Below are 23,125 nucleotides of genomic sequence, written 5' to 3'. Positions count from 1 at the left end.
CAGGAACCATACCACCATTATAGGTACAACACAGCAGTCACAAAAATTTGTATTTTTTTGAAAATTTGATGTATTTCATGGTAAAAATGGTTGTGATTGCGAAGATAAAACATATTACAATTGCTATGTGTTAAACTATTTAGAAAATGTCCTTTCTGACACTTTAAATCCATTAAAACACATCGGTACCACTACAAATTGCACCACTATTGGTACATTTACCCTATACATATAAGGCGATTGATGTTTATTCAAATCAATTTGTTGTAATAAAATATATGCCTTCAGCAGTAATAATATAGCTGATTTAAAATCATTTTAAATCGTTTCTAGAATCGACCATTGATAAATAAGCGCTATCTATTCTGTATAAAACATGTTAAAAAGTTGAATTCACTAGTGGATTGAAACTGGATTTTTTTTTTAATTTTTGAGTACTATCATGAAATGTATTAAATTTTTTACATATTTACAATCATGGACGTATTTCATTTGTCTTTGAAAAGTAGCTCTTTTTCTCCATATTCAGTTAAGTTGGACACAAAAAAGATAAGTTCTTGGCGAACTTTGCAAATATTCTTCAGTTATTATTAAAGCTTACTTCTAAGATAGTTCAATGTGTCCTGTAAGATGGTAATGTACATTAAGGTACAAGAGTACTTGTAAGCTACTCAAACTCCGTGCAACCTATGCTTTTTTTATTGCTGCAATGCTAAAAGAATTTTTTGATTTGTTCTTTTGTGCATCGATCAAATCGAAATACGATCGCCAGCATATTTTTCACCATTAATATATTATTTCTAAAGAATACAGCAATAGGACCCGGGCATCACCTCTACTAAAATATCGCAAAAAGACAGTGCACTTCCTACGTTAAAATAATGTTTTATCTAATTTTAGACAAAAGGACTTTATTTAAATCATATTGATAATGTTTGAAGACTGAGTTAATTAAAATTTTTAATCTTTTTAAGGTTTGAGCTTAATTCTCTCCGAGCGTTCCTCATATTGCAGTATCTATTTGAATCTAAAATAGTGCAGAGTACATCTGTGATTTATGTTTCTAAATGAAATCGTGTAGTTATTAAAGTATTCTACGATGCACCAGTTGTAAGTTCTCCTTGGAAACTTCCACGCCGTCGTTTGCTCAATAATTTCCAAAACCTGCGATCAAGCGATTTTACCTAAAGCATGAGAAATAGAAAAACTCTTTGATGATTTTGCTGTTGTTGTTAATTGTTAAACATGTAATATTTATATATATATATATATATATATATATATATATATACATATATATATATATATATATATATATATATATATATATATATATATATATAATATATAATTATAAATATATGTATATATGTTATATATACATATATATAAAAGGTCGTACATATATATAACGGTTATAGGAAGTGTATCGATGGGAGTTTTTGTAATTATATTCTAACTAGTGAAGTGTTGTCTGGAGCGCACCCACAATTCCGATCCGACTATTGTTAGTCCGATTCCGACTCCGGCAAAACGGAACCACTAGATCCGCACGAAGTCAGATTCGTCTGGAGTCGTTTTAAGTCGTTCGGAGTCATCCGGAGTCGTTCCGTGTCGTCCAGAGTTGTCCGGAGTCGTCCGGAATCGAAGTCGTTCGGGCTCGTCCGGAGTCGTCCAGAGTCGTCCGAAGTCGTTCGGAATCGGAGTTGGTCGGAGTCAACAGGAGCCGTGTGGTTTAATGTGCTTGTGATCAGGCATTTCCTTTCATTGTGTTTTTTGGCTTTCACTTTTCGCGTGCACTTCCTATACAAGCCGACCTTGACCGACTCCAGATGGTTCCGGATGACTCCGTCTGCAGCCGATTTTGGAAGACTCCAGACGACTCCAGACGACTCCAGACGACTCCGGGCGACTCCGGACGACTCTGACTCCGGTTGACTCCGGGCGTTTCCGGAATACTCCGGGCCATTTCGAACGATTCCGAACGACTTCAGATATTGCAGCGCGGACCAACCTTCCAGAGTGGATTACGAATTAATCGGAGTCGGATCGGAGTCGACTCCAGATTTTTACTTTACCAACTTTACCCATCACTAATTGTAACGAGGATGTTTTTGTTATTTTATGTTATGGATGTTTGGTGCCCTGCTGAGACTACATTACCAAGAAAATGAATAACAAATAAAGAAATAATACCGTTTCTATTCTAGGCGAGCTCAAGCGGCTCGGAACCGAACACGTGACGTTGTCTTGTGTATTTTCCTTTGAGCTAGAAAGCCCGTTTACTTGATTTTCTGAGTTACGCCGGTAAAGAAAGTTGAATCTGAAATGAAAAAAAAAATGCAAACACTTCAGTAAAGTATTTTTTTTAATGGTGCGTACTAGCTTAATGGTGCGTACAGCTTATTGGTTTGTTTCTGTGTAGCATTGAAACTAGCTACTCGTTTGAGCTGAGAAGCGTTGTGGTTGAGTTGCGTCATGCAGTAAACTTTCTCCCGCCTCGCTAAACGTTCCAGGTCCGATAGAGTCCTTTCTTCTGTAAATAGAATAAAGTTTTTATTCAGATCATATTAGGCTACACTCAGATTAAGCATTACACTCAGACGGCGGATTAAGCACAAAGCAAACTAAGCAGCCGCGTGAGGCTGCGAGGTCTCGGGGAAGATCGAAAAAAAGCACCCTCCCCCGCTCACTAGTAAATTTGCTTCTCAATCCTTCACTAGTTTAGAAATGCTCTTACTATTTTTCGTAGGGATCGCTTAGGGCCTACACTCGTGTTAATCCGCCACTGACTACACTAAAAAATGTGAGCAGAAATTACCTCGATCCACAGATCCAAAACTGCTCCAAGTAGCTGGGACGATAGGTTTTCGTCGGTGCAATATAGGAGTATCCATCTTTGAATTGTTTTGCTGATATAATGAGCTCATTCCGTTTCTCATAGCTTGGCTGGTGGTGGGTACCTGTGATTCCACTACGTTCGTTGAACTGACCGTGGAAGCCGATGCTATTGCTTGTATGTTCATGTAACTGCTCACTCGCGTCACGATACGATTCATGATAATGTCCTTCTCGCTCATCGGATGGTATGTGGAGAGGTCGCGTCCGAGAATTTCCGTCAGCTCTGGTCCAGGGCTGTACGTGAGTAGATCTTCGTCTCCGAGAATGTCGTGATTTAGCGCCAGGCGCATCTCGAGCCTTGGACTGAGTCCAACAGTTGCTTTTACCTTGTCGCCGTAATGTGCGGTATCGCTTGCACATGGTTTCTCGATGTTCGGGAGTTGCACAAATGCATAACATCTGTCAGCAACACTCCCATAGTTTTCTTCTGGAGTAGTAGTTTTTATCGTCTCGCTCTTCTCCGCCAGTAGGGTTGAAGACGGAGTCGTACTTACCGAACCCGTACCGGTGGAATCGTTTAAATCCGCATAAACTGGAGGATTGTTTTGCGTAGCTTGCCCCTGCCAATTTATCGAACGTAAATTACCCGCTAATTATAAGATTTCTACGCAATCGAACGAACAAGCAACAGACGTAGTACAGTTCACGTTCAGTAATCCGCACTTACTTGAGTACAGATTATTGATTGTCATTTTGATGTGTTTTTCTAAGCTCTTAGTTTTGTCTCTGTTTATGAACTAATTACTACAGTACATTTTCATATCGCACAAAGGAAGCTTTTAATTAAAAAAATAAAAATATATTTATCTTTTCAATAATATTTCACTATTTTTGACCGAACACTGTTACATTTCATGATTTTTACTGTCAAAGGTGTGGATTACCGAGCTCAAACTATACTAATATCTAGATGAGAAAAAACACCTAACTACACTAGTTACTAACATTTATAAGAACATTAAGTAATGTAAGAGTATAAACTTGATTCAAACGCGTTCTCCTGCTATTTTATGTTTTATGGAAACGATTAGAAGAACATTGCTATATTTATGTGGCTTTGTTTACTTTTTTTTCAGGAAATTTGTTTGTATGCTAAAGGCAGTGTTGTCACCTTTTAACGTTTTTTTTATGATCGCAGTAGGATGCGCAGCAGTTACTGGCCACATAATTTTTCGTTCATCACATCCACTATTGCCATGGCATGACTGTTGAAGAACGACATTCATTTATGTAGTTATCGTCAGTGTTATTGCAATAACACGACTATAAATAATTAGTTTGAATGCCATTTGACATTTATCTCGAGAATCCATAACTGCCTCGTACCTTTACCGATCGTAAGTGACTGAAAAAAAAAAATTCCACGTAAGTGGAAAACCGTGAATGGTGAAATTCGACTCGCGCGGAAATTCGAGACCGCTTTTGGTGCCTATTAACCATGTATCTCGGGAACCGCCTGTACACTCGAAAATGAAAGTCAATTAATGTCGGCAAAAAATGTCATAGAATAAAACGACATTTTTGATGTGACTGGAGAATGAAAGAGTGAAAATTGAATGCGAAGCATTCAAATTCAAATCGTTCAATCGAATTGATTCAAATCGTGACAAAGTAGGCCAAAAGGCTTTCAATCCGTCCCGCGAAGAGCTTCTGCAGTTATTTGAATGAAGCAGATTTAGATTGTAGATTATAAGAACGCGGGGTCATGAGGCTTTCTCAAGCACTCATTAAAGTTTTTCAAGCACTCAAAATTCGTTTACAGACGCGAGCCGTGACCGTCGTAAATTTTTCTCTCTCTGAGAAACTGATAGGCCGCGGGGCCACGGGGCTTTCTCAAGCTGAGAAAACGTTCTCAAGCACTCATATCAATTTCTCAAGCACTCAAAACTTGTTCTCAGACGCGAGCCCGTGGCCGTCGTCAGTTTTTCTCACTCTGAGAAACTGATATTGCCACTCAAGCTTTAGTTGGAGCTTTAAATAGAAAATATGTTTTTGATCGCATATTTTTTTATTTTTTTTTTTCAATTATAAACATTGAATACATTTTCCAAAATGATTACTGAAAACGAATTGCACAATTTCTGATATTTCAGTTAACCGATCGTTGGATCGTCAACTGTCTCAAAGATTCTCAAAGATTCTCAAAACCGATTTTGTGCCGATTCAATAAACGTTGAGAACGTAGGGTAACTGTACCAGTTTTCGGCAGTGTACCTATTTTCGGCAGAGTAGCTAAAAACGAAATTCTGCACAAATGCGGTAAAAAATTCCACAAAACACAATTTTGTAATGAAATTGTACGTATTTGTTATTCACATACGAAGTTTCACGCCATTTCATTACTTTTTTTTAAATATCAAATATATTGTGCTTTTTTTCGGCAGCTTTGCTGTCAGCCAATGGTTCAGCAGGTTTTGTGATTAAGAGAACCAGAACAGTAAAAAACGAAAAAGTGGTGTATATTAAGTGGTGTATCTATATTTAATTTAGTCTAACTTGTTCGGAATTTTAAAATCACGATAAACAAGTTATTTTTCACTTTCAATGCTGCCGAAAATAGGTACACAATAAATGTTCATTTTTGACAGCTCGATGTGGTGGGCTCCTGCCGAAACTCGGAACAATAACACACCTTGGATTTGGCTGAATATTTCTTTTAAAATTGATCAGAACACTACAAAGTGTATGTCGACACATAATATGAGCTTTCTTGTACCAAATATCACCAATTTTACGACAAACAATGCACTTAGTTAAGACAAAAATAAATATTTGTAAGCCAGTTCGCACCGCACGTTATAACCATCAAACTGTCAATTTTCTTCAATGGCTGCTCTGTTTAAACGTCGCATCAAAATGGCTGGCAAAACGGGCCAAAATAAGCAACATAAAATTAATAATTAAAGTGCTTTTTAACACCAATCTTAGGAAAGTAAAAGTGTTAAATGGCTTTAAACATTTTTTTTGTACATATTTACAATGATAAAAACATTTTCTGACCCGTATTCGCGCTGCTGAAAATATGAATGCCGAAATAGGACAAACACAGCCTGCCGAAAATAGGAACAAACTGCCGAAAATAGGAGCAAAATCAATGGTTGTATTTACACGAATATTTATGAAAAAGGGCTTTGAACCGGTAAATAAAAAATAGTGTAGCATACTATGATAGTTTATCACCCAGAATAACTTCACTTTAATGAAAAATAATAAAAAAAATGTTTATGTGAGAGCAGTTTTTGTGAAACTGCTGCACTAGCGTGCCGAAAACTGGTGCAGTTACCCTAAGTTACTCAAAAGCACTCATGAGTGCTTGAGAAAATAAGCGTTGAGAAACCCCATGGCCCCGCGGCCTGACAGTTGTCAAAGGGAGGAAGCGGTTGCACGCGCTACAGGGCAGTAGCAAGTTAAGCGAGCATCAGGTGACACCGTTTTAAAGTGTTGGATACATTGTGTATATAGTTCGGTATTACGGAGCAGAATTCCGTGTACGTTTGTTTGTGAAGAGAAAATAAATAGATGAACTAAAATTTGCGCATTATTGCTGAGTTCGCGCTACTGGAAACTGCGTCAACATTAAAATGCCTTTAAAACGGTGTCAAAGGTGAAATGGGCCCTAAAAGGAACGATCACTGTCAGGCTTGCGGTGATCAGCGGGATGATCCGGACTTTGTTGCATGTGACAAGTGCAATTTATGGTGGCATTTTTCGTGCGCCGGATTGACGGAACCCGCAGAAGCTGTGGAACCGCGGGAATGGATGTGCGTGGCTTGCCAAGCTAAGGAACGGCTTGATTCAGAGGACGCCAGTCAAGCACGCAGAACAAAAGGAAGCTGCAAATGTTAACCTCAATCTGGAGGAGGTTACGCAAATCGTGGCTGAGAAACATAACCTCAAACTGGTTGAGGTTATCCAGCAAGCGGCAGAAACACCCATGCCTTCTTCAAGTGGGACAAGCTACAACGCGGTGAGCAAACCTAATCTTACTCCTGCTAAGGTATCCGACAGTGTAGTTAATCGGCTAGCCATTATGAAGCGGCGGCAAGAGGCGGAAAGAAAAAGGATGGAGCTCGAGTTGCAGCTGAAGTTTGAGAAGGAGGAGGAGGACTTGTTGTCCGAGAAGTTGGAAGTGATTGCCATTTCGGGAGCATCGACTGTAACACCGTCCCGGCTGAATGGAGTATCGATGCGAGGCTCGCAGCGGAATGAGCGTGGTCCCGCCCCTCGACTGAGCCGTTCTGAGCCGTCTTGAACCGTCCGGAGCCACTAGTCTGCAGCCGGAGCTGGCGTCCAACAATTTCGACTACCGACTGACGGCTCTGGACGGCTAGATCAGGACGGATGCGGGAGGTTCAGGACACCTGCGGATGGTTCCGGATAGCTCCGAATGGTTCTAAGTGGTTACGGACGGCTTCAGATTAGTGATGGGTCAAGTAGCACTGTGCCACCACGCACAGCACAGCACACAGCACACACAGCACAGTAAAAAGTGAGAGCACAATTGCACATTTTATAAAATTGTGGTGCCACACTTCGCACAACTTTTGTGCTTCCTACAGTTTTTGTGCTCCGCACAGTGCTTGTACTCCGCACAGTAACTGTGCTCCACACAGTAACTGTGCTCCGCACAATTTTTGTACTCCGTATAGTTACTGTGCTTTGCACTCTTTTTGTACTCCACACACTTTTTTTATCTGCACAGCTATTGTGCTTCCACACTTTTGGTGCGCGCACAATTACACCGCGCTCTGACACCAATCGAACAAGACACCACATTTGTTTGGAATTTGATCGGTTCGAGGCGATGTTTGTCTTGTTTGTTCGAGATGTCTAACGGGAAATCATCACGTTTGTTCGACTCTGATTTGCGTGTTATACCGACGACACAAGAAGCGTAAACTCAAAAAGTTCACGATTGATTTGTATGCGAGAGCGTAGACTTCTCGTCAAAAGTTTATAGAGTTGTATGGCTGAAATCCAGTTTACGCCAAAGTTAATGCCTCGTGTGAAGTCCGTATGATGTCTGGTTCGATTGAGAGTGCGCGCACAATAGCTGTGCGATAGCACAGTAGCTGTGTGCGCGCACAAAAACTGTGGAACACAGCTACTGTGCGATCACACATTAAGTGTGGTACCACTCACACACGCACAGTAGACTGTGCGTGGTACCACAGCACCACACAGTGAAAAGTGCTACTTGACCCATCACTACTCCAGATGGTTCCGGTTCTGGACGATTCCGAGCTTGGTGTAAAACCTTTCCGAGCCTTATTCGATGATGGTGAAGTCATTCTTCAAACGCTTGTGGGTTTAACTTCACCACTAGGTAGCAGTCCAGGTAGATTAAAATGCAATTATTGCGATACAAAAAATCAGGACCTGTCTCGTGGCGCTGTCGTCAACTCGTACGATTTAAGAACATGTACGTCATGAGATTAAGCCCCGAATGGACCATGCCCCTATACTTTGAATTGACCGTCCTGTGTTGATAATAAATAAGTAACTGAAAACCAAGCCCGCTAGTGGTACATACAGGTCTTGGCCGACAATGGTTTTTTATGCCGTATAAGAAGAAGAAGAATATGTACGTCTTCTACTTGACCTAACATCCTGCGTGAGTATGTCTGTCTATACAGGATTTCTAGACTTATTCAGTGCCACGCAGCCGGATATTCAATCGTTACTACGGGAGGATGCTACGCTTAACTTTATTCCACGACGGGCATGTTGATAAGTCGTGTAAGTTAACGGCTGAAGCACGAAACCGCCTCGTCTGTATTTCAAGGCCAGAATTTCTTTAATTATCGATGAAATGAATAAAAAAAATGTCATCTATTATTAAATTTTTAACCTTTTAAGTTCACTATCACAGTTCCGAGGAACACGCATGACATACCCGTCGTGGGTTAAAATCTAAAATGAACCGTCCTCCGTAGCAAGGACTGACTTTCCGGCTGCGTGGTACTTAATAAGTCTCGAAAGACTGTATTGGCCACATCTCCATTATCATCTTAACACATTTTCGTATTAAGTTGTTTTCAATTAATTAAATTACAGGCGGTCCCCGAGATACACGGTACCTCTTATACGCGGATTCGAAGATACGCGGTTTTCTAAATTTGACAGTTCTTTGAACAAATTGTACTGATTTGACACATCAATTGTAAATTGCCAAATAATTTCCGTTTTGATCGAATGTTAAAAACTATTTCAAAACGTTTAAAACTATTATATTCCGTCAGAATCATATCAAATAATTGATAAAGTGACTAAAACCGCCCCCTTCTTTCAAAATTACACGAAAATTATTGATATTTTGGCTAAAAATCACGAGATTCGACTTACGCGGAAATTCGAGATACGCGGTATTTTGCGGCCGTTTTCGGTCCCCATTAACCGTGTATCTCTGGGACCGCCTGTAATTACCCAGTTTAGTTTTACTGTTTGCTTCTTTTTTGTATAAGGGGTGATTTTTTCTAATATTTATAATAAACTCATACGAAATATCTTGATGCTTTGTTTTGTATACATTAAATATTCCAATTAAGTTGATGATGAATTATTTCGATCGATATAGCCAATTTTTGCCGTTTGCGATACAAATTACCAACTTTTTTAACGACTGCTCGACTTTTTATCCATTATGGCAGCCGTGATAGTTTTTTCCACCGTTTTATCGGTAGACAAATTTGTCGCTTCAAGATACCAATCCGCCATGTTTGTTATTATATTGGTCGATATATTTATCGATCGGTGGTTAACGTCGTTGGCGATAGGTGTCTATGATACGAAAGGAAGACAAACATGCGCAGCGTTTCTTATGGCGTTACGAACCAACGGACGAGTTGGAAACCTACATCGTGGATGTCGTAATGTTCCGGTCTGCGTGTTTACCCTCAACAGCGCAGTATGTCAAGAACCGTAACGCACAAGAGCACATGGAACAATTCTCACGAGCGGTGGAAGGAATTATCGAAAGCACTTACGAAGACGTCTTTCTGGGTAGCTTCGAGACGGTATCCCGTATCCCGTGACGTAAGGGTGATTTTTAGGAACGGCGGATTTAAGTTGCTGAACTGGACATCAAATAGTATGAAATTGATGAGTTTTACGTCCGGTCTCGTTGGCCGGCATAAAACAGAACGTAAATACTTTGCACTATATGACTTTACTTCCTAGTTCCACGATGCAAACGAGCGTACGTCCGTTCACCTCGACGGTTACAGGCAGGCCCCGACCGTGAGTGTACCTCTGATGACACGCACATGAACGCGTCCTGTTGGCTCGCGTGAGATACCGTTCGGGAAGATCGGGATCGATTGATAACGCAGTCAATCTACAACGTGATCTGGTGGCTGCGTCCGCCTCCAACAATGAGATGTCTTCGTGAAGCAAATGGCGACATCAAATGTTTATCATCCATGGGAGACGAGGCTGAACGAGTAGGGGAAAGCGGGGCAAAATGGGCACCCTCTATTAAGGCATTATTTCCCTACAAAGATACTTTCCAATGCTCAAAATCTATTCATTAGAGTGTTTTATGAACACCATTTAAGCTTCATAACCCTTACATAACAAATAACCAAAAAAATGGAAAATAAGGTTTAGCCGGGCAAAATGAGTATGTTAACTGAAGTTTACTGAAAATTCCTTTGAATATGCCACAAAACACAATTTTTTCATTATTGTATGCCTCCACCCTTTATCTATGGATTGAAATTGCCCCATAGAATGAAAACAACTTAAAATAATGAAAACAGTGTAAAATTAAAGTTTAGGATGTTTTAGGAGAAGCTATTTTGACACGCGGGGTAAAATGGGTATAGCCCTGGGGCAAAATGGGCATATGTAAACAAGCTGTGAAACGTCAAAACACTGGGGCAATATGGGCCACAACAACTGCGCTTAGGTAATGGTCTATGCTTTTGCATAACTATCATCAGGACGAGTAGCAGTTCGAGCTAGGGGAAGATACTACGGAGAATATTCATGGACCATCATTGCCAGCTATACATTCGACCACACAAAACAATACCATCGGGACGAGTATGGGCTACGAACGACGAAATCCGTTCGCTGCGGTTGTCAGAAGGCGCTCACTTGGCGCTCAGTTTTAAAATAATGTACCATTGAGAGACCGTAAGGCCGCGGGGCCATGGGGATTCTCAACGCTCATTTTCTCAAGCACTCATGAGTGCTTTTGAGAAATCCTCGTTCTCACCGTTTGTCGAATCGGAACAAAATCGGTTTTGAGAATCTTTGAGAATCTTTGAGAAAGTTGACGATGCAGCTATCGGCTAACTGAAACATGAGCAATTGTGCTATTTGTTTTTCGGTAATCACTTTGGAAAATGTATTCAATGTTTATAATTGAAAAAAAAAATTAAAAATATGCGATCACAAATATATTTTCTATTTAAAGCTCCAAATAAAGCATGAGTGGCAATATCAGTTTCTCGAAGTGAGAAAACTGACGACGGCCACGGGCTCGCGTCTGAGAACAAGATTTGAGTGCTTGAGAAACTTAAATGAGTGTTTGAGAATGATTTCTCAGCTTGAGAAAGCCCCATAGCCCCGCGGCCTAAGAAGCGCGTTCCTGTTTGTATGGGGAGAAATCCGTGAGATTTTGCGCTTCGGATTTGGAACGAATGTTGTTTTCGATGTAACGTTTTGCTTTAAATTTTGCTTTAAATGATTGAAGTGAATTAAACTTAGAGGTATGTAATATTTTGAAAATGTTTTGTGATCTATTTCGAATAAAAAAAAGTTTTCATCAGTTTTGAAAATGTATATATATAAAATACAAAATATATTTGAATATAAATATACATACTAATATCTATAATAATATTGTTAAATAAATGCATTTTATATATACATAAATTGTATGTATATAAACGCATAAAGTATTATGCAATTACATACCAATATATAAATGGATATTTGAATATTTATGTAAAGGTCAAATTTAATGATTTTCATATAACGCTTATAACTTTTTAAAATAAAATCAATCTGTATTTTTATAGATTTTTATAAAATAAATCCAATCATATCGTCCCTCCTTAATTTGAATTAAGTTAAATTCAAATTTCAAGAAAGTGAATAAAGCTGCCTTATAATTGATAACAAATCATTCAATATAGATGTATCGAATGAAATCCAACACCAACGGCAAAAATAATACAAAATTCAATATTTGATCATCCTTGAATCGTTGATATAAACGACTTTAAATGCTTGACAATTGTATCTCATGATTCTCATTCTCTTATGAGCGTCGAACGGATTTCGTCGTTCGAAGCCGGTACCCGCTCCGCATACCTCCGGCCACGAATGATCAGCGATATGTGATCACTAGTACAGCTCCAAATTCTGTGCTAGCGACAAGTTGTATTCAGTTATATTACCAAAACGTTCGAGGTGTTCGTACCAAGCTCAACAACTTATGTCTACAGTAGAACGTCGAATATCCGGGAGCGGATTAACCGGCGGGCGGCTTAACCGTGCGCATAAATATGACAGCTGTTCAAACGTACGGAGAAAATTCACTGATGATGGCTCATACTCTATTTATCGCTGCGATCGTAATCAGGAGCATAGTGTTCATTCTCGTTTGCTCGTCGAAACTTATCTCTCGCCAAATTTCTCACTCTTTTACATCTTTAGAACTATCCTGGTCTTCCATTAAACTCGACCACGCAACGATTTTCATAGTCAAGGATGAGACGTACCCAGCAGCAGTAGAGAGTCTTAATGCAGGTTGGGTCGCGAATTTCGGAATTCCAATATATATACCACCTGGCCGAAGCAACTGTGAATCATTCATGAATACTGTACAGTGTACACGATAGTGTATGTGAGATACTCGTTATGATGAAACCCTCTGACGTACTTATGCTGATGGGAGACTTTAACACGCCAACCATCAGATGGAGCCAGTCTTCAGATGGCGGTAACGGTCTGATCGCCACCACGCAGTCGGGGAATAATGGCTTCCTCACTCATGGTATGGCTCTAAATGGGTTGGTTCAAATCTTGGAGGTCTAAAACGCACTAGACCGTCAACTTGATCTTGTGTTCGTTAATCTTGTGGCCAAATCTATTTGCTCTGAAGTCCAAGTATCGACCACTCCGATGCTCAACCCTGAGATCTACCACCCAGCGCTTGAGTTGACTTTATCTGTTCCTCACATTTCGTCGTACTACGTTCTTCCTTGTGTGTCACATTCTTACACATTCTTCCTTGTGTGTCTTCTTACATTACTCAAAATCAGCATGGATTTTTTCCAAAACATTCGACCACAACGAATTTGTTGAGTTGGGGTGATTCACTTTCAAAGCCATTTACGGGTTTGTCAAGTGTATCTCAGAGCAGTGAACTAAGTCCTGTTCTGTTTATTATATTCATCAATGATTGTTTTAGCATTCTTTCTGATAACGGGCATCTGTTATTTGCAGATGATATTAAAATATTTTTCCCAGTGTCCTCTTTGTCGGATTGCTAAGCATTCCAAAAACAATTGGACGCGTTCTCTACAAGGTGTTCAACGAACGGCTTGACCCTCTGTCCCGATAAATGCAACGTGATCTCTTTCTGTGACAGATCATATAAAACACTATTTTCTTATAATTTAGACGGGGCTACTTTAAATAGAGTGTCCTCCTGTGAGCTCGAAGTCTGGTTAGACTGCGAGCTCTCGTTCAAGGAGCCCATGAACATTGTTGTCAATAAAGCCAATAAGTCTTTAGGCTTGATCTCCCGCATGGATTCCGAAATACGCGACCCAACCTGCATTAAGGTTCTCTACTGCTGCTGGGTACGTCCCATCCTTGACTAAGCATGCATAGTCTGGATTCCGTCAGGTACTACAGCCTTGCAAAGGCTTAAAAACATACAAAAAAAAAATTCTCTCGTATCGCAGTCCGTAGATTCCTGCATGGTTACAATAGCAGGATGCCTCCTTATTCGGTACGCTGCCGGTTGTTGGGTTTGATTGACATCAAGACTCGTCATTCACATGCTCAGGTTATGCTTAATGTCGGTTTACTTACTTATAATATTGACTAGTTAAGGCCCGGTAAAATCTACCGGATGTCCTCAAATTTGGAATTATTTTCAAACTCTACACGTTCAGTGGCAACAACCATAACTCAAACACCTATTTGTTCTTATGCGTTACATCACAAATGCGTTAACCTTGTAACTTCCTGGACAGTTCTTACTGTACTTTGCAGAACCGTTAAATATCGATGAGGCTACTTTTGAGCCAAGTCACGCAATTTTGTAATTTTCGAACTGATACATTCCATGCCTCTGTTGACACAAATGTATAATTTTTTGATTATTATTTTTTAGTTATCGGCGTGATTTTTTGGAAAGTATAGCTAAGTAGTAACCTCAACAACGTGTGCATTGAATAACGTATTGATGTGCAGTGGATTAAAAAATAGGGTGCCGCTAATACATATACAACATGTTTGGATCCAATCCCAATAGTGTACTTAAAAACATACAATTTTTGAAATGCTCACTTCTGCTTCAATCCATTTTGTGTTTTTTGTGCCCATAAATGTAAGATTAAACTATAAAAATATGATATCGCACATGGTTCGAATTCCATTTCTACTCTTTTTTTCGACTTATGTTTCATACGTTAGATAATAAGTAATAGATGCTTAGAACATTTTCAATGTAAATTTTTCCGGTCTTAAATTTCATAAAGTTCATTTTCAAAAACACCGTCAAAATTTTATTTTATTATCCTGAAACTGGTTTTGAAGTAAAGAATGCAATTGGTATTTGTGTATGAAACAAATGTTATTGTTGCGCCAAATATCAAATTTCAACCGTGAACATATATACCATATAACCCTGATATAACCATTCCAAAGGTGTAGTTCTAATATTCCAATCTATACTGTTATAGAAAAGAATGGTTCAACACTGTTATAGCCTTTCTAGACCAATTAACTACTTCATTTACTCTTGCCGCCCCACATTTTTCAGATTTTGCTTCTAATTTGACGTGTCCTTAATTATAACGTGGTTGTTCTTGATCAACAACATAGTACGGTGATAGCATCACATGGTAGATATCACTCTTGATCGAACTCGCCATCACTCTTGATAGAAACAGTCAGAATCTTTTCAGCTCTCTTGAGCACGTTACAGTAAGCATAGTTTCATTGTGGATCATTCTGCAGTTGATGCTGATCCGGCTGAATGCAGTGCGCACGGTTGTCTCACCTAACGCGCAGTATGTTGCAGTTATGTTGCACAATGAACCATCTCTACCTTTAGTGCTTTGTTCCGGACGGACTTCCTGAAATAGGTAGTTTTCCCGCCCGCGAGCAAATCGTTACATATCCAATTTTAACTTTCAAGCCATCAACATCCGCCGCTTTCTTGCTCGGAATTTCAGCAAGGCTTTTTAGCATATGGCCGCTTAGGGTCTCTCGGCTACAGCTGCCTCTTATTGTCATGCGTTGTCCTTGTCCCGACTCAGCCAATATTGCGGAGTAGTAGATTTGAGGGAGTAGTAGATTTGGGGTGGTCCCTTGGTACGTGGTCATCAACTCGAACGACTCAATAACATGCCCGTCATGGGTTCAAACCCAGAATGGACCGTCCGCCCGTAGCACGGATTGAATATCCGGCTACGTGGTAATGAATTAAGTCTCGAAAGCCTATACAGGCCGGCATGTCCGCGTAGGACGTTACGACAAAAAGAAGAAGATTTGAGGGAGTGTACATGTTCGACGTCCTGGGTATAGCAACCCGTTTTACAGGATATTATGTACCACACTTATCTGCCGATGACGAGGGTGTATGTAGTATTCGAGGTGCTTAAGCACCAATAATGAGTATGGTTGGCTTTATTAATGATTCAATGAAATGGAATATCAACCATTTCACAATTAAGCTATTTTGCATAGTTTTCAAACATGTTTTTTTTTTTAATATTGCCTTGAATATCTTGATTTATAATGGGAAGGGGAGAGATGGGATGGGACACTTTATCATCAGGTGGCTAATTTGCAACTTTAATTATTGAAAAAAATCATTATATCCAATACCATGTGTTTTCAAATCGGTTTGTGTAAACAAAAAATCTAAGTAACCATTGCCCTCATTACCCGCGGGCTGGCAGTGTGGCATGGAGCAAGTCCTTTCGCAGCAACGCGCGTTGCTAAGAGAGCTCTGCTCTCACCGCTTTCTCTCTCTCACTGAATGGTTACTCTCACGTCATTGTGGCGATTTTCGATTTTATATATAGTGAGATGCTCCTTCCTTACTGTCAAATAATCCGCTGTATGCTCCTTCCCGTTATCTTCGTGACAGACCCCCCCCCCCCCCACCCCATTTTCATTCTTCGGATGCGTTGTACATTCGCACAGAACGACCCGTGGCTTAGAGCGTGTGAGTCTTTCTATAATTACTATAATCATTTTTAGTTTAATCTTCCTTTATCCCGCTTCCGTGCTCTCTTACTGGATTCGTTCTAATCTATTCTCTCCACACATTTTTCCCATCCCTCAATCCTCCTTCCCTAGTGTTAAGTGAAAATTGTAAAGCCTAGTGAGGCAAACAATTAAGAAATATATAAATAATAATAATAATAACAATAAACCTTCGACAGCGCGCTCAGACGAGGGGTAGGAACAAGAACTGTGTAGGAACGAGGTCCCGTAACAGGTTGGCTGATAAGTCCCCGGTCTGACACATAGATGGCGCCGCTAGTATTAAATGCATATTATTTTTAAATACAGGCGGTCCCCGAGATACACGGTTAATGGGGACCGAAAACGGCCGCAAAATACCGCGTATCTCGAATTTCCGCGTAAGTCGAATCTCGTGATTTCCAGCTAAAATATCACTGATTTTCGTGTAATTTCGCAAGTAGGGGGTGGTTTTAGTTACTTTATGAATTATTTGATATGATTCTGACAGATTATAACAGTTTCAAAGCTTTTGGAATAGTTTTTAACATTCGAACGAAACGGAAATTATTTGGCAATTTACAATTGATGTGTCAAATCAGTACAATTTGCTCAAAGAACTGTCAAATTTAGAAAACCGCGTATCTCCGAATCCGCGTATAAGAGGTACCGTGTATCTCGGGGACCGCCTGTAGTACCAACCTTCAAATGATTCGTGTCAAAATTTGACGTCTGTATGTCAATTAGTTTGTGAGACAGAGCGTCTTTTGGCAAGCAACTTTTGTTATTTTGTTGTTCCACCAAGACAACGCACCGTGCCACAAGTCATTGAGAACGATGGCAAAAATTCATTAACTGGTCTTCGAATTGCTTCCCCACCCACCGTATTCTCCAGATCTGGCCCCCAGCGACTTTTTCTTGTTCTCAGACCTCAAAAGGATGCTCGCAGGGAAAAAAAATGGCTGCAATGAAGAGGTGGTCGCCGAATATGAGGCCTATTTTGAGGCAAAACCGAAGGAGTACTACCAAAATGCTATCAAAAAATTGGAAGGTCGTTATAATCGTTGTATTGCTCTTGAAGGGAACTATGTTGAATAATAAAAACGAATTTTGACAAAAAATGTGTTTTTCTTTGTTAGACCGGGGACTTATCAGTCAACCTGTTATTGTAGAATGATTTGACAAGTAGCCAAAAGTTCGTTACAGGCATTTTGACATCTAAGAGCCCTTTTCGATTCAAATTTTAATTGTGATTAAAATGATAAATCGGTCTGGTTATTGCAAGAAAAGGAAGAGTAAGTATGTCTGTAGCCACAGAAAATGATTGAGGGAATGATGAATTTTCATGGGCTTTCTTCTGTCAAATGGCATACAAAATGGCCGATTTTGGCAAATATTTGACCTCGTTCCTACACAGTCCTTATGTAGGAAGAAGAACAGGATCAAGGACTGTGTAGGAACGAGGTTAAGTACAGTCGAACGTCGATTTTCCGGGGACGGATTAACCGGCGGGCGGCTTAACCGTGCGCATGAATTTGACAGTTGGTGAACATTTTCTGCGATGAACCGGTAAGCAAAAACATTTGTTGTGCAGCAATCTAGTGTCTAGTGATACTTTTTAACTTCATTTTTTTATAAAAGACAATTATTGTTGAAAACATATTGTTATTGATTCAAGAAATATTCTACTAGTAATTAAACGATTATTTTGATGTGAATTTCTAGTAAAACCGGTGAATTTTAAAGCATTTATATGAATTTGACATTTCTTGGACCATTATCCGTGGAAATCGATTAACCGGCATCCGCCCGGTCCCGAGCTGCCCGGATAATCGACGTTCTACTGTATTAGCCAAAATCGGCAGATTTTACTCGTTAAGTGATTTTCGATTTTCATATTTTTGTGTTATACGAAAAATCTCGATAGGAGTGCACGTTGTGAGGGGTTGCACTATAACTATATGTATATATAAAAATAAATATAACTATAAATATAAATATACATAAAACTATGTATATATGTATATAACTATATACACATATATATATATATATATATATATATATATATATATATATATATATATATATATATATATATATATATATATATATATATATATATATATATATATATATATATATACTATATGTGTATATAGTTATATTTAGATGTGTACTATATACCGTACTACCGTATATATCCTACCTGGTTATCTCGACCGCTAAGTGGTTTACTATCGTCATCGGATTCGCTGCTTTCGCTGTCTTCTTCGAACAATGGCTCAAGTTTTCGTCTAATGGTTTCATATTTTCAAACAAACGGGAAGTCTCAACTATTAACAATCGCCATAAACGATTAGGTACAAAATTATGTACCAATAACGGTATCTACGCTAATGAAAAAACTCTTTCATTTATAATTAATGCTACGTTAATTGCTTTGCTTTGTTCTTTTCTAAAACGGAAATGTATGTTTTCTCTATGAAATAAACTTTAACAAAATCATTCATCCCAGAAATTGCTATACTTCCTGATTATGTATGCTTATTCAATAACAGATACACATCGTTAACTTACCTTGGTAAAAGTCCACGAACCGTACTTGCTGTCATTGGAGGTGCCATCAAAAGTTCATCCATCATTAACTCAGTGTCGTCATCGCCAGTATTTGACGATGATGACTTAGTTGGAGACTTTTGAACAAAACACGTGTTTAAAAGATAAAATGAGAATGTCATTATGATTGTAGTACAAACACGTCAGAATAAAAAATAATTGTCATAGTCTTAGGGGACAGCGGTAGAGACGTACCGAATGCGTTTGCTCAATGCTTCCAAATATCTGCATATCATCATTTTCACCACCACTGGTTGGAGTGCCCCAAACTTCCTCGCCGGAGGTTGCTGATGTTTCGCCTTCGAATGCTTCCTCTTCATCACATCCAATGCTGGAGGTATGTTCACTCACTCGTTTTTCGCGGCATTTTTCCCAATCGTTATTGTTAGCCTCCACTTCTTCAGTACTATTGTCTCGTCTGCCAAGATATCGATCAATGAAAGCTCGAGATTCTTCTATGAAGTTTCCAGCTCTAGCTGTCCAATTCAAAAAGGTTTGCGTGTTATTGTCGTAAACCTCTTTTGTAACAATTTTAATGTCTGAAAATATAAAAAATAAAGCACGTATACAATCGTTCTGAAACCTTCGTGTAAATAACAAATACCACATTCCGAATCTTCATCTGAAGAGAACGTTTTGTTATCATCTGTATCCTCTGAAGGTACACGTTCCAGGCTTGATATAGTACCGTAACGTTTTAAACTAGGATTCAAAGCACGGTAAGGTGGTTCAACTATTTCGTCTTCAGGTGAATTATCTGGTGAATATTCATCGTTGAGAGCAACTTCAGAATTTTCTGTTACACTTAGAGTACTCGGAGCTAACTGCAGATGATTACTTTCAATGGTTGTCCACGGCAACATGGGCTTTCGTATACAACCTGCATTTCCGAATGCGTCTGGTGTCGGAGGTACCACAGCGATAGTTGGTAATACTTCAAAGGGATCCAACTGTACTAAAGATGATGTTGGATTTATCTGTGCCAGACCAATCAAACTCATCAGTGACCATGCCGTATCGTCGTTTTTATTGACGTTGTCTTCAATCTTGTACACATCACGAATGCATGACTCCTGAGCATTTCGCTCCTTTAACGATGGATTGAAGGGAAACCCGTTGAAAGGAAAACCATTCATTTTGGTTGGGTTTTGTTTAACTTGCTGGATGCTTACATTTCTGGAGCTGACATTACAAGCATTTTCTAATATTTTAACTCGTTCATGCAAACAGTTATCTGGACTGAGAGTACTTTTTTCAAAATCTTTTGCCGTACACTTACAATGACATGAGATTTGACACATTGTTTTGTAACTGTCGTTAATAGATATTTGTTTGTGTTCATAATTTTCTGCTGTTTGAGTCACAAAAATCTTTTTAGCACACTCAACATGATTTGAACATCCAGCATTCTGTCTGCCTGGCATGGTTAATGTGCTTGAGGAGGATATACTAGATGTAGAATTGATACTTTTATCTAGACTGCTTCCGGTGGTTGAATTTGACACGCAGCAATGATTTGATGAAGTACAATGACTTTGTTGAACTATCAAAGAGTTGGTGCTTGGTGAGTTGAAACGGCTTTTACAGTTTTTGAGACACTGTCGGCACATTGATATTGTGTCTAGTTTATTGCTTAACGGACTTGATCTTACTGTAATCTGTTTCAATAGAAGAAATAAAAAAAATCAAGCATCACCATAATCATGGCCATAATCAACAAGTAAAAGGAGCCATATATTCCATGTATCTATAATGTTGCTCAGACAAAATGCAATGAATTATTGAAATATCAGCTACATTATATGATTGATTAGTAGATTTTCAATTGTAACTGATGTGATTTTATATTGTTTCCCCAGGAATTTTGGATGCTTTCAGATTTATTTTAAAGGTTCTTTACTTCCTCAAATTCATTTCGTTATTATTATTATTATTATTATTATTATTATTATTATTATTATTATTGTTATTATTATTATTATTATTATTATTATTATTATTATTGTCATTATTATTATTATTATTATTATTATTATTATTATTATTATTATTTTTATTATTAACATTATTATTATTATTATTATTATTATTATTATTATTATTATTATTATTATTATTATTATTATTATTATTATAATTATTTTTATTATTATTAATATTATTATTATTATTATTATTATTATTATTATTATTATTATTATTATTATTATTATTATTATTATTATTATTATTATTATTATTATTATTATTATTATTATTATTATTATTATTATTATTATTATTATTATTACTAACATTCAATCATATAGGAAATCTGATCATATAATTTCAAATGCAACTTCAGGTAGCTACCAAACCCGGATCTTATTTTTTCACAAACAACGGTACAAATATGACGTTAGTTGGTTTATAAATAATTTATACTTTTTTACAATGAAGTGCGATAGCTTGCAGATCTACTTTTTTTAAACGTACATTGGAGTTGGATATAACATGTTCAAAAAACAACAGTACCATTCATACCATTCATTAGAATCCTTCATGTTGAAGTAACGGAATTCATTCATTCATGCAGTTTGAATTGCTTTGATACTAACCTGACTGTCGGACGTTGTGCTTTTAGAAACACTTTTATTATCTTCATCATCATCATCACAAGCCGAATTATCGTCAATGAAAGGCTGGTCGTTTATTGTGTTATTTTTTACCAATGTCCCATTGCTGGAGCCATTGTAGCGGGGAGCAGATCTAAAAGGGCTTCCGTCAGAATTAACCAGGTTTAATTCTTTGGATCGGTTAGTCACTTGTTCGACCGACCAGTCTTCTACCAATTGCTCGGGATCGGAATCTATAGGATCGGATTCGATGATCTGTTTATTCAGCTGCCCTTTCATCCATTGCGCCAAATGTAGAGCACTACCCTGCGGAACACCAGTTTTATTGAGCTTTCTACACTTCTCATCGATAAGCTCATCAACTCGCTTCGGGACTTTGCTGACCCCTGACTGAATTCGTATTGTGATCATTCAAACGTGAAGCATCGAAGCAAACCCAAGATAGCATTAACAAAATAAGAAAGAGAGAAAAAGAGATAGAAAGAAATAAATCAACTTTGTAAATAACTAATTACACAAATTGTTACTAATTACAATTAAACAAACTCTTTAATAAATAAATATCCCCTGTCTTGTCCACGATACATAATGACCCCGCAACAAATTATGCACACACAAATGTGCTGTAATTTTTATGATATACTTCATAGAAGTGAAACTTAAACATTCTTTTAAGAGTGCATTGATTTCAAGCGCGATTAGGATAATTAGCTTTATACGTTTTTGACTGCTGCAATAACGAAAGGCAAAACAAAATTCAATTTTGTTGGAAAAATTTAACGCTTGTTATGGTTGCTATTTTTGAACTATAAGCTCAGAAACCCCTTTTCTGTAATGAAATGTGATTACTTATTACTTATATTTGTACAACTTTTTTCATGCTCATGTGTTTACTTCGTGTTTAAATAACCTATTGTAATTTTTATAATGCCACTACAGAATCAACAAATCGATTTCCTTAAGATTCCGCTTCCCGAGTTTGGAGTTCTTGTCTTATACGCTAAATAGATGTTCAAATGTCACTCGCGTCTCGCGTTGGTTGTATGGTTCAACTTGTATTTATTCGCGATGGAATTGAAAAGATTTGATGGAGAAAAGGCTCTGCAAAGGCAGGTTCAAGTAAATTGAATGAAACTAACAAGCGTTTAATTTTTCAAACATAATTGTTTTTATTTTCCTCTTTCTTACGTAAACAATCTTATTCGATGTATAGTACATTTAAACAATATATGGAGCTGATTTCCACAATGACAATTCAACTTATTTTAATATACATTCAAATGAAATGCAACCTTACTACAATTTTATTTTTAATGTTATGACATATATTTTGAGGATTCAGGACTTTCCTGATTCCATCCTTTTAAATTATATTGAAGAAGGACGGAACTGTATTAATGAAGGCATGTGTAATTACTTTCATCGAAATTACAACAATGCTGCTGTGAATATTGTTACTTTATGCATCTTCATTTATGCTTCCTTTATGCAATGCTGCAATGATTATTGTTACATGTTACACTATGCTACACTACACAGCTGGCCCG

The 23,125-nt window shown here is 38.0% G+C and overlaps 2 protein-coding genes across 7 annotated transcripts in view; both read right to left on the bottom strand.

Annotated features, from left to right (window-relative positions):
• Positions 1 to 879: 879 nt before the first annotated feature.
• LOC4576594 (uncharacterized) lies at positions 880 to 3,488 on the bottom strand. Its single transcript, XM_001231105.4, has 4 exons — positions 2,822 to 3,488; positions 2,401 to 2,536; positions 2,197 to 2,323; positions 880 to 1,184 (listed from the first exon to the last, which is right to left on the bottom strand). Exons 1-4 carry the CDS (start codon positions 3,189 to 3,191, stop codon positions 1,095 to 1,097), a joined length of 723 nt encoding a protein of 240 aa, XP_001231106.2. The 5' UTR covers positions 3,192 to 3,488; the 3' UTR covers positions 880 to 1,094.
• The window catches only part of LOC3289835 (uncharacterized), a 115,849-nt gene continuing 95,882 nt past the window's right edge, over positions 3,159 to 23,125 (bottom strand). Inside the window, exons 13-18 of one of the 6 annotated variants that reach the window (XM_061651047.1) lie at positions 21,561 to 21,968; positions 19,568 to 20,621; positions 19,159 to 19,502; positions 18,925 to 19,040; positions 18,555 to 18,641; positions 3,159 to 3,466 (exon numbers count right to left, since the gene is read on the bottom strand). In XM_061651047.1, the coding sequence (XP_061507031.1) occupies positions 3,304 to 3,466; positions 18,555 to 18,641; positions 18,925 to 19,040; positions 19,159 to 19,502; positions 19,568 to 20,621; positions 21,561 to 21,968 (2,172 nt within the window). In that variant the 3' untranslated portion in view covers positions 3,159 to 3,303. The other 5 variants (XM_061651048.1, XM_061651050.1, XM_061651049.1 and 2 more) reach the window with 5 other exon arrangements.

This window comes from Anopheles gambiae, chromosome 2 (assembly GCF_943734735.2).
Source record: "Anopheles gambiae chromosome 2, idAnoGambNW_F1_1, whole genome shotgun sequence".
Taxonomy (NCBI): Eukaryota; Metazoa; Arthropoda; class Insecta; order Diptera; family Culicidae; genus Anopheles; species Anopheles gambiae.
This window is presented reverse-complemented; position numbering and strand designations above follow the sequence as displayed.